Source organism: Epinephelus lanceolatus, chromosome 12 (genome assembly GCF_041903045.1).
Source record: "Epinephelus lanceolatus isolate andai-2023 chromosome 12, ASM4190304v1, whole genome shotgun sequence".
NCBI lineage: Eukaryota > Metazoa > Chordata > Actinopteri > Perciformes > Serranidae > Epinephelus > Epinephelus lanceolatus.
In genome coordinates this window covers 9,691,704-9,704,693 of record NC_135745.1, presented here as the reverse complement: position 1 = coordinate 9,704,693, position 12,990 = coordinate 9,691,704, and the positions used below count along the sequence as shown (strand labels likewise).

The 12,990-nt window shown below is 39.7% G+C and overlaps 1 protein-coding gene across 10 annotated transcripts in view; it reads left to right on the top strand.

The window, feature by feature from the left end:
• The window catches only part of ctnnd2b (catenin (cadherin-associated protein), delta 2b), a 218,064-nt gene that overhangs the window by 190,392 nt on the left and 14,682 nt on the right, over nt 1–12,990 (top strand). For all 10 annotated transcript variants that reach the window (XM_033650653.2, XM_033650660.2, XM_078172937.1 and 7 more), the window contains 4 exons: nt 2,969–3,086; nt 4,604–4,786; nt 9,662–9,835; nt 12,099–12,249. In XM_033650653.2, the coding sequence (XP_033506544.2) occupies nt 2,969–3,086; nt 4,604–4,786; nt 9,662–9,835; nt 12,099–12,249 (626 nt within the window). The remainder of the gene's footprint in view (nt 1–2,968; nt 3,087–4,603; nt 4,787–9,661; nt 9,836–12,098; nt 12,250–12,990) is intronic.

Sequence of the window (12,990 nt, the reverse complement as noted above, 5' to 3'; positions counted from 1 at the left end):
TAGTGCTTAGAGAAGCTGCAGTACTCCACTCTTTGGAGACAGGCCAGCAGAGAGTGAGAAAAATGCCTATGATGGAGGCAGTCCGACAAGTATCCCCAGCAACTGAAGTTTCTGCTCTGATCTGAGGGCAGTTTAGCTAGTTAGCTTTGACATCCGTTAAAGAATATCTTGGCTTTTGAAGCAAGAAGAGGTTATCAAATTACATGCAGTGCCAGGTCAGCCACATATAAAGGCATTGAATATCCCATAGTAATGCATTGCTATGCAGTAACACTATGGGAAGAGAACTGACATGGTGTAAATGGGTCCAAAGGTTCTTTTCTTTACGATTCAGTGTTTCTAAAGTTATGCCCTTAATTATGTATAACTTTAAGCCTTTATAAAATGCAAGTGGGTGAGTTCCATAAAAAATCACTTGTCATGAACAGAGAAATTACTGTAAAGACCAAAACTGTTTTTTCTACCAGGCTGTAAACATGTTTATTCCTTCTGTAAAATTAGACATTTTCACATGGAGGTCTATGGGAAATGACTCGCTTTTGGAACCTGCCCCAAGTGGCCATTAGAGGAACTGCAAAGTTTAGCACTTCCACGTTGGCTTTATTTTTCAGCCTCAGAGGTTGCAGCTTGATGATGTACTACATTTTTGTACCAACACTGAACATACTAAAACTTATGTTACTATATAACATAAATCATCATTTTTGCTATTGTGTGAAGAATTTAGACGCCGCTAGACTCACTGGTTAAATAGATGAGTTACCAATTGGTCTTAAAAGAAAATTGATTTGCAAAATGCGTTTTTATTTGAAAACGGCTGGTCCTTTTTTAATATAAGAAATAAAATTTCCCAGATTTCATCAAACCAAAACAATTCAACCACTCATGCAGGGAAATCCTGCAGAACCCTGTATTTGATTACAGAATTAAAGCCAAAGAGACAGTCTCTCCCTGTCGTTACCAAAACAGTGACATATTTGTCAGTGCAGTTTCTCTCACAGCAGCAGCACACTATGGTTTAATGAGGATTCTGTTCTGTTTGAGAGCTCCCTAGTAGACGCACAACCTTTTTTCCAGCAGTGTGTTTTTTTTCTCTCATTATTAAGATTCTTCACACTAAAAGATCATAATGAGAGATAATCTGCAGCCCTGTTGCCTTGCAAAGGAAGGCTTCAGAGGGATTAATTATGCCAAATTGACTGAGGTTAATTGAATTGAATCCATTAACAGGTGGTATCTAAAATAAAGGAGATGTGTGAGAGAAAAAAGTATATATAAAGTGGTTTAAAAAGTACAATTTAAGTGCTTTAATTTTTGTGTTTATCTCTTTTTGCCATATGCCATGTCCACAACATGCTAAATATCACACACATAAACTTGACATGTGGCCTCATAAAATTGATATGGCTAGGTTAGCAAAAAGTTGCCTCTTTACATATTAAAGGGTAACTTAAAGGGTATTTTTCAACCTGAGCCCTACATTTCAATGTTTTTGTTTCTGAGTGACTGATGGGGACAGTTTTCTTTTTAAAATAAGTCCAATATTGAGTGAGACTGCTACAGCAGCGGCGGCAAAACAGGCTGCAGTGTAATCCCTGCGGGCAATAAAGCATTGTCATTTATGTCGACTGAAAGTACTTGTTTTTGCTACTGACAGTCTCACATTGTTACTTCAAGTGTCTGAAGATATTATGGAAGGGATCCCTACAGAGACAGACCTTTTTGTCCAAGCAGAAACAGCCCCGGTATCGCCATCGCCAAACACACCAGACTCCATTTAAATAAACAGTAATCTTAACGTGGATAGAGCCAGCGTAATTTCACATCTAACTGGGTGAACTGAGGGTTTTGAACAGTGAAAAGACAAACCAAGATTATGTGAGTTTCATTTTGTTTTGCAAATGTTAAATGAAGTGTGTCTTACAATAAGACAATACTGTTCATTTAAATGGAGTCTGGTGGGTTTGTCGATGGCGATTTCAGAGCTGTTTCTGGTTAAACAAAAGGGATTTCACTTTTTAACAGAAAAGGTTTATCTCTGACGGGATCCTTCCCATAAATGAACAGACACTTATAATAACAATCTGCGCCTGAACTGAGTCATTAACAAAAACAAGCACTCTTAGTGGATTTAAATTGACGGTGTACATACCCCGAGTGGTTACATTGCAGCCTGTTTCGAGGCTGCAACTAAACCTTGTTGTTCCCATTAGTCACTTAGGCAAAAAACCATGGGAAAATAGGTGCCAGGTTTAAAATGACCATATTTACCCTTAGAGATGGACATGGAGCAACATTAGCATTCATTTGCAGTCATGATTCTGGCCATGAAAATAAGCAATACAAGCATCATTGAAGCCACTAATAACATACTAAATGGACTTTTGTCTGACATTAATCCTTGCTGTTCTTTCATTTATGAAAGCTTACTGACATCACTGGTGTTCTACAATCCTAATGACAGTAAAGCCAATTTAAGGCTAAATTGGGTATTTAAGCATTAACACAGTTAAGATAAGTAAATGCATAATGTATGACACCACAGCTGTGTAACAACACACCCTCTGCCTTTAAACCACAGATTAGTTTGGGACTAAAGTGGTTAAGATTGTTATTAAGAACCTGGGAAAACAAATCCGGCTAATGGAGTTTTGGAAGCTTGGTGCCATTTCTCACTGACACTGAGGGCATGAGCATCTCCGAGCCATCTTTAATAGGCTGACATTTAAAGGGCATTACACTCAGACTCTCTCTCTCCTGTATGTCACTCAGACACGAATACATGTGCAGTATCACGTAAAGTTGTGTGAAACTACTGGACAATTCAAGTTGTGCGTATTACTTTGTAGACGTGTGTAGGATATTCTGACGCTGTGCTACTTGCTCAGTTTTTACAGTAGTTGGACTGATGAGGTGTATGTGTATGTGTCTGTGTCTGTGTTTGTGTTTGTGTTTGTGTGCGTAACAGGAATGTGAGTTCTGCAGGTGAGGAGGCTCGGAGGAGGATGAGGGAGTGTGAGGGCCTGACAGACGCTCTGCTCTATGTCATCCAGACTGCTCTGGGGAGCAGTGAGATTGACAGCAAGGTGACTGTCTCACACACAAATCACCAACTGCACACACAAAAGCACCTGAATAAAAAGTACACAAACAAACACGCACAATGATAGAAAATGATTTGCTGCAAAGTTCTGTATGTGTGAGTGTGTGTCTGTCTCTCTGTGTGTTTATTGCTATCGAAGAACTCAAACATAGATGGTTATTCATGCTTTGTAAACATGTTTTGTGATGATTATTATGTAAAGAATATTTATCATTTACATGAGATGACATGGGTTACATGCAAATGAGTTTTGTCTGTGTCGTTGCAGGCCATATGCATACACTGTATATGCATATTAATCTGTATAAGTTGTTTGCCTGTGGTTTGTATGCTAATGTCCAAGGCTCACAGGCCAGAAACCACTCACTGTAAAACAGATTAAAAAACATAGTAAATTGTTTTGTATTTAGAATTGCAGCATTTAGTGCTACGAATCAATTTAGAAAAATATCACCTTTAAATGAATTGCATCTTTAAACTACAACCATCAGAAATAAATAAATAAAGCTATTCAGGCAGCTGCCTCCATGTCCGCAGCTGCCTGTGCCAAAGAGCAGCACAACAGTGAAGAACCCTCACTCTGCAGCAAAATCTGGAAACTAAATGTCCCCGCTGCACATTAACTGATAAAAAAAGCTTGACTTAAAGCAATTTAAGTTGATTGAGAGGTCTCTAACTGATGATTCAAATCTCCAACTTTCAAGGGGCAGCCCTAAAAAAACATAAAAGTAGTACAGGATTTTTATTTTTGACAGAAGTAACAACATTTACACCAAATGTTGATGAAAGAAATACACAAATTGTTGCATAAAAATCACCAGAATGCAGAATATTAAGTGTTTGACGCTCAAAATTTACTGGCAGAGGAGCCTGAATCCCCCTGTTTCATATGTGTGTCCTTGTTATATACAAAAATACGGTATAAAATCCCAAGCTGGCAGAGCTTGTCATTTTTTATAGTACACTATACACTACCCAACCCAAATGGCCAGTGACACAGAAACATCACTAGTGAGAGTGTGTATGTCTGTGCTTTTATGTGAGCAACCATGTGTATCTGTTTGTGTGCATGCACTTGCATATGTGCTACATGCATACAGCCGATGTGTGTTTAAAGTGTACAGAGTGTCTCGCTTTGTGGCCAGTGCGTGCATGTGTGCGTGTGTGTGTTGAGTGGAGGCTCTTCACAAGGAGATGTGAAGTTTTTAATCCTTAGAAATCCTTCACAAGATCAAAGTCTGTGACTGTTGACTGCATAGCCACTCACAACAATAGGATTAGTGTGTGTGTGTCCATGTCTGTGTATTGTATATTGTACAGTCAGCATCGCACAGTATGTTCATAGAAGTGTGTGTGTGTGCGCCTGTGGGAATATGTGTCTACAGAATAATTTTGAGTGTGTGTTCATCTGATTGCCATCTGTCCCTCCTTCATGTCTATCTCTTTTTCTCTCTCCACACTTCTTCCCCATCCCTCCTTCTTTTTTTTTCCTACCACCAGACTGTAGAGAACTGTGTGTGCATCCTGAGGAACTTGTCATACCGTCTGGCTGCAGAGACATCTCACAGCCAGCAGGGGGGGTCGGAGGAGCTGGACGGTCTGTTATGTGACACTGGCGGGAAGGACGCAGAGAGTTCTGGATGCTGGGGCAAGAAGAAGAAGAAAAAGAAGGGACACGACCAGGTGGGAAAACAGGAAGTTGGAAGAAATAAATATTTGTTTCAGTTCTTTCTTTTTTGTTTTGTTTTTTCTTTTTGGACTTAAGTTGGTAAAATACTGCTGGAGCCACATGTGAGATAAAACTGGTTAGCAGCCATAGCTGAAGATTGTTGTTCCAGCAGGAATATGATCCAAAAATGGGGAGAAATTAGCGACATCAGCATAGAAGATTACAAGTTTCCCTGACATTAGCATATAGCTACATGTAGCGGTGCATTTGCAGCCAGGAAATAACTGTGTAGTGGCACTTTCTCCTCATAAAAATCACCAATAAAAAGCTCTAAACGCATTTGGACATGATTCAGCAAGTCCATGATCCAAAATCTGGGAGAAATTAATGACACCAACGACCAAGATTACTTTTTCCCCTGATGTTAGCATGTAGCTACATGTAGCCATATGGGCTATCTAATTTAAAAACTTGCAGCAGCGTGCCCGGACCAGATGATTTCAACAAATCCATCATGAACTGATGTCAGCTTGTAGCCAAAGTAGAAAAAAATGCTGGAAACAAACTATTCAGAACAGTCTTAAGACCGAGCTTTTTGCTCATGGATTATTTTTTTACATACGATTACAACATTATTAGGTCGCTGATAAGTAGCAGAAGCGACGGGATGCCAGCGTAGTTTACATTAAATCAGGCTTCCTAGCTGTCATGATATAACACTGTCATAATACCGGGGCTTGGATGAGAAATTGATGCATGGGAACAGATCTCTCAGGAAGTGAACCACTTAAGTGTCCATGAGTATAGTCGCAATGACAGAAAATAACTGCTCAATCAAGGATGAGTATACAAATTACTAGCTTGGTGCTTGACAGACCCAAAAGCTCTCATGAGAGACGAGAAAGTAACTTTGACTCCCTATATGTGAACGCTGCTGTATCAGTGGAGGCATCAACAAGCAGAAACATGGCAGCTAGAAACAAAGCTGGCAGATAGACATTGTCTCTGTGGAATATAATAAACTATTGCTCGTACATCGTTAGCTTGACATTAACCAGTTGTATGGGTCATAAAGTTGCTGTGTCATGTTTTTTTGTGTGCAGGTGATTAATATGGTAATCAGTTTTTGCATCTAATATGACACCCACAGCACCTTGGCCTCGTCTTTGTGGTGTCCTGGTGGTTCATTTTACTTTCCCTCTTATTTCACAACAATATACAGAATTTTAATGACCACATACAAATCTACATTCACACACAGACTACATGATGCAATACCCTTGTTTGTTTAATACTGTGACTTTATTGGTTGGTATTTTCTGTCAAATATCCACACCAGGATGATAAAAGCTAAACAATAAGTCATAGGAACAGTAATACAGATAGGATGTCATATTGAGCCTTTATTAAAGAGCATCCAGTGTGTGTTTTGTGGGATACTATCCCTACCATTATATGTTTTCATTTATATCATTTTGTTATCTGTCTAGTGTCAGAGCAGGTGTCACTGCTTGTTTGTTTCTTTCCCTTCTTTTCCAAATGGAGGATTCAGTATCTCATTTTGTAATTCAGCCCTGTGCTGTTTCTAGTTCAGGAACATTTGCTCAGTTCATCCTTGGTTCACACACTATCTCGAGACTCAAATGAATATTTATGAATGCAGCTTTCTTTGATATTCATGATGTTTGAGCCGGAGTTGTTTTTCCACGTCAACCACCGGTTTTCACCTACCACCTGGATTATTTAGGGTCACGTCTGCAGAATAAGGTGACTCACAGCTACATGTGGAAGAGCTTGATGTGATGTAAATATGTGTCTTCTTAATTTAATGCTTGTTGTTGTTCTATGCAATATCAACAAAATAAGCCACAAGGTTTTCTTACAGGGAGATCACAGCTTTACCTACAGATGGACTTACTGCTTGTGCCCAGAATCAAAAACACCAAGTCGATTTAGTATTTCACTCTGGATTTTCTGGGTCTGTCCATCTGTTGCCAACAGGAAGAGTGTCATCCTCCGGTTAGTTAAAAAATTTGTGCTCTTTTAGCTGTAGAATTGGCAGAAACCAAACGGCTGCCTTGGAGTAGGCTCTAACCTCTTGTCATGTTAATAAGCAATCAGCATCACATTCTCGTTGAGTGGGAGACGTCTTTTACAACTTCTAGTGAAGCTGTGGGGAATGAAAAACCCAACACTTCCGGTGGATCAGGGACGGGTGAATTGCTCATTAGCTTGCATGCTTTTTTTTCCCTCTTTCATTTCTAGAAAAGACAGAGAAAGGAGATGTTGGTGATGAGGCAGGCCTTTAACTTCCATTTGCCAAGCGAGCCCTCAAGGAATTTTTTTTGTGTATCCAGGCAGATAGCAGAGAGATGAGGGATCTTAAAACTAACCCTGGGATCAGATTGTAAAGGGACAAATCATAACCTTTCCATAATAGTAATAATACGTAGCCCCCCCCTCCCCCCCAAACCACCCCCTCTCTTCCCTCTATCTGTCTGCCTCCACTCCAGTGCAGCTGTGGGTGATTACCATGAAGTAGCGATTGGGGAGCTTGTTGGAGAGGGCAAAACTCCATCAACTGTGGGGTAATTAGAAGAGAGAATGAGGAGAGGAGACGAGAGGAGGAAAGGATATGTTGATGGAGAGGCGATACAAAGGGAGAGTGAAGAAAGTTCGGTAGGGGCTAGAAAATACAAAAGGATGAGAGAGGAGAGAGGGGAAAGAGGAAGTAGTAAAATAATGAGGTCAAAGATAAAAAAGGGAGGCAAAGAAAGACAACAGGATTTTTTTTCAATGCAGTCTGTTGGCAATGTAACAGAGCTTTAACAGACGACATGTGAGATTACGTCATTGCAGATGGAAGGAAGATGATATCATTTTCTATACAAAACAAATGTGTGGTCTGATATTATATAATGACAACAAGGAAGCGTACAGGACGTCCCAGTTTTATTAATATAATGCAGTACACCCACAAATCAGATTAAGATAAAGATTCAACTGTACCAGCTACACATTTACACATACAATACTTTTGGTCCAGTTTTTAGTAGCTCTCAACATTTTTTGTATGGTTGGTGTAGTAACTTACTTTGTATACATGTAGAAGGTGGCTCATATGTGTCAGCTGACAGTTTTGCTAATTTAATGCCCAGTCCAGATGTATACAGATATTTGTGAAAATGAATATTTTCCTCTCTGTTTTAAAAAAAAATCTGTCCATACAACATTTGTTTTACAAAATATCTTCATCCACATGAGAACGCAAAAATGACTCCATATGCTCAGCAAGCCAGTAGGTGGCAATAAAGGCTTAGTCAATAGTTCGTCAAATAGCAGAGAAAGTGAACCGTTGTTCCTGGTGGACTTTAATTGGTGCATGCTGAGGTGGACCATATAACACTGGGCAAAGCAGAGGCCTGCATTCATCTGTGGAGTGGTGCAACAATACTGAGATAAGATGAAAAGGAGTCATCACACCTCAGTATAAGTTTGAGTGTGAACTAACACACCAAAAACATCGCCATAAACCACGGCTTAATAGTGACAACATCAAACAAAAGTGCAAAATTCAGCTCCATTATAACTCACAAGGTTCATCGACAAAACACTTGTCAATACTAGACACACTTTTCCCACAATTACATGTTAATGTTTTTAGCATAAATGTATAACATTTTAAATTGCATAAATGAGCCTAGTGGCTAGCAGAGTTTTGTTCTACTCATATGAGGTCAGGAACAACAGCGCCATTTACCACAGGTAACGTTATAAAATTCAGCTCTGTTAAAACTCACAAAACAAGATACAAGACACATTTTCCCCACATATACAATATGCTAAAGCTGTTAGCATGAGCTTTACTCTGCATAAATTAACCTAGCAGCTAGCAGACTTTTCCTCTACTCATATGAAACCAGGATAAATCACATACAGGACTTTAAATGCTATTTTGCTTCACAATTTTTGTTTCTTATCTGTGAAATAAAAGTAAGTAAAAAATTTGTGTATACAGGGGGAAATGGTTTTGAGCGAAAGCTTTGTTTGCGTGTGAATGAGAGGCCATAAAAGAGAGGAAAATATAAGATTTCAAAAATATCTGTATCTTTATCTATATCTGTCTTAGTCCCATAGCCCTCAGTTATTGTTGCTACATCTGCCAAGCCTTTCGTTTTCATATGGCACATGTACAGTTTACAGTCATAATGGTGGCAGATTTACCACTAATGATTCTTAGTTATATTTGAAACAATGAGTCCTTGATTTTAGGCAGTGGTAGAAAAAAACGGGCTTCATATTTCTAGCCAGTTGTGTCATTTTTTTCTGCTTGCAGATTTTAACAGTTGTAGCTAGCTAGTTAAGCACTGCTCTGTGTATTTCCAAAAGGGGGGTGCATATAACAACAAGCCCAATATGTCGTCCAGAGCAGCAACTAATGATTACTTTTTGGTGCAAATTACTCTGTTTTTCCACAATGCGCCTACTCATCAATACACGTCAGTCAAATGTCAGCAGCACTAATCTGTGTGAATTATATTACGGTGTTGCTGAGAAATCTCCTGTATTCAGGAGCCAAAGCTTCCACAGCTATTATTGATATACAGTATATGTGTGTATTTTTCAAAATGCATCATCAATGTGGAAATGTCAGATTCCAATTACAGACGAGATAGAAAAAACAAATGCACAAATAGATGAATGCCACCCTATTTATACACTGCTTATGAATAGTAAATCTCCCTCCCTCTCTCTCGCTCTCTCTCCCTCCCTTCTCTTCCCCTGTTTTTGCCCGAGGGAACCATGCTGGCACCCTACCACTGTCAAACCTCGCCTCACACGGAATTCAAAATGCTTTTCTATTCTGAATTATGTCTCATCTTCCGCAGTGGGATGGCGTCGGCCCATTTCCAGACTTGGCAGAGCCCCCAAAAGGCATCCAGATGTTATGGCACCCCACCATCGTCAAGCCCTACCTCACACTGCTGTCTGAGTGCTCCAACCCAGACACCCTGGAGGGAGCAGCTGGGGCTCTGCAGAACCTAGCTGCTGGCAGCTGGAAGGTGAGGACTGTGCCTATATCACTGTGATACTAAAGGGCATCTCCAGAAGTGTTTTGAAATTCCAGTGGGTGCCAGAGTGCTCTGAAAGTGAGAAATCTCTCACGGCAAAATAACAACCCTAATAGCCACCCTATATTCCGGTCATTTTGTGCTACACCTAGATAGCAAATCTTACTTACTGGCTCTTTGAAATTCCCTCATGCATGACTCCATTTGATGCACTTCTCTCTGAAATCAATAGACAAGTCAGAAAAAATGCACATCCTCACAATAAAAGTATCATATTTTCATCAATATATTACAGATAATAACATACATTATAGAGAGGACTATCTGATGACTGCCTGGATGTACAGTGTGTATTTGTTGTTAGCCTCATTGATTTTTGACTTCATTGATCAGTTAGTTAATTAGTACTTTCTCAAAACAGCATGTGAACAGCATCATGCTTTCTAACAATAATCCTGCACGTAACAGTTCCATTTTGTCATTAGATAGAAATGCTAGTAAACACATTACCGTCTATTTGACAAAAAGGTATCATGCTTGGTGATTCCAGAGCTTTCAGCCACATCACATGGCCTTCCCCAGCATATATAGTAGGCGTGGCATATATAATATTGATGCATTGTGATTCTCTCTTGAAAGATTATTTCTTGATATGTGAAAGGAAAATATCAGAAATTTTAAACCCAGTTCTCAACATTATGATTGCCTGTGAACATTTTTGTAAGACTGGGCTGTACACTCTTCATGGCTGAACCAACTGGATAGTGAAACATAACAGATGTAAACATGTGCGTTGTGTTCACTAGCGTGAACAATCCATGATGGACACAATCTGACTGGCAACTCCTGTCTTAAAAGCCAGTGTATGGAAGCATTTGGCTTCTATAAAGCTGAAGGGAAAAGGGACCTGGACATGAGCCACACTGTAAATTCATCTGTTTATTTTAATAGTGAATCATTACAAATACATTATTTTTTAAAAGTAGCAGGTAGTCACACAGTGAGAAAAAATACATTATGTTTAGAAATAAAAATAATTGATGCATTGAGATCAAGCAGCAACCTTATAAATAAAAAGTGATAGGATAAAAGTGAAGCTAATGCGGAAGTGCCAAAAACTACAGTTCCTCAAATGGCCACTTGAGGCCAGATCCAGAAGCAAGTCAATCCCTATAGGAACCCCATGTTAAAATTACAGCAGAAATAAACATGTTTACAGGGTGGTATAAGAAAATGGTTTTGGATTTTATAACTAATTTCAACATTCATGGCAACTGTGTGAGTGAATTTATTTTTTAAGTCACCTATGCCCATTTTATTAAGGCCCAAAGTTACGCATATTTAAGGGCAGGGCCACTTTGAGTGACAGGTTCTCTGCTAGCGTCACCACGGTCTATTGCTGTGTTTTTTTTTACCTTGGAAGTCCGGGGTCAGAGCTGGCAATGACGTCACACCCAAGTGGATCTTGTTCCAGTACAAGTAAGATGTTCTTAGCAATACCAGTTCAAGAAAGGTTAGCCATTGTTGGCCATTTCAGTTGATAACAAAGCATTACGCTGTATTTAAGAATGCAAACACTGTAGCAACATGTCCACAGATAGAAGTTGGATGAGACTGAGTGTATGTGTATCACTGCTTTAGACAGAAGTGTTAATAAACTGTATATTACGACAGTTTTCACTACCATTGACGTGCGGAGCAGTCATATTGGATTTTGAGGTCAGGGTTGAGGTTCCATCGACGTTTCAAGTTAGAATTCCGACTTCAGGGGGTGTTCCAGTTAAAACTTTGGACTGGGAACTAAGAAATTCTCCCCCTCGCTCCTCCACTGCTCCAACCTTTATCGTAATATGGTCACTTCTGGCTCCAAGAGAATAAGATGGCGACGGCCGAAATGCCAAACTCACAGCTTCAAAATGAGAATCCACAAATCACTGTGACTACCTCCATAATATTATACAGTCGTATATTATTATTGTCTTATAATCACATCATAGCCCTCTGAATCAGGGTCTAATTTATTTGTGAGGTGCCTAGATATTCCCATCCCTAATTTGCAGATTACATAACAAAGTAAACATAAACCCTATGTAACGATTACTCATCTCCATGACAACTGAACACCTTCATTCGCTGCTGAAGGCCACGAGATGTAGCTGAAAGCCTCAGAAACACCAAGTACTGTGAGAGGACCTTTGTCTCTAATGTTCTCTCCATCCACCTACAAACCCACCCATCCCTCTGTCCTGCCCAGTGGTCGGTGTATATCCGGGCTGCAGTGCGTAAGGAGAAGGGCCTCCCTATCCTGGTGGAGTTACTGAGGATAGACAACGACCGAGTGGTTTGTGCCGTGGCCACCGCACTGAGAAACATGGCTCTGGACATCAGGAACAAGGAGCTCATCGGTGAGTCGTTCCGTCACAGTGAACAAAGAGTGACATTTTACAAAGGGACACATACAATCCGAAAGGTCATGAAGGCGACAAAAAAGTAATTAACACATAGCGTAATTTCCAAAGCAAATCTACTTTATTCAAGATTTTTTTTTTTTTGATAGTAGTGGAGCAAAGTGATGATTTCTGCCTTAATTGAAGATAATTGCACTGAAAACAAGTGCAGTCATCTTCGCCCACTTGTAGTATTACTCACTTGCTTTAATAATGCATATGCTACCTGTTTAAGTAGATGTGTTTCACAGTAATGTTTTTAAAATGAGCTGTTAAAATGTCACTTGTGTAGAGGGTTATTGCTGTTAGGGATGGCTGACTGACAGTAGGCTTGTGGGTATCTCTTTGATAGAAATTGAGATACATGTCTTTATAGTGTTTGTCTGTATTTATGCACACATAAAGATAGTTTCCTTGAAGTAGATAGTAGTGTCGCTCTGACTGATTATTTGATGCTTGATCCTTCTTTGGAGACCAAGTGATGTCTGCAATAAACTCGGCTTTTCTGCTGGTCCCCATAGCAACAACCACATGCCTCCTTCCTCTTACTCTGCCTGATGCTTGAGGCTCTGAGCTGAGCTGTCTGTGTCTGTGTGTGCTGTCTATGTATGTGAATGCAGCCATTCATGTGTAAAGTGTATGTAGGTTGTCACGTTAATCTTATATCCCGCTGCCACGGGGCATGCACGTATATTCTGA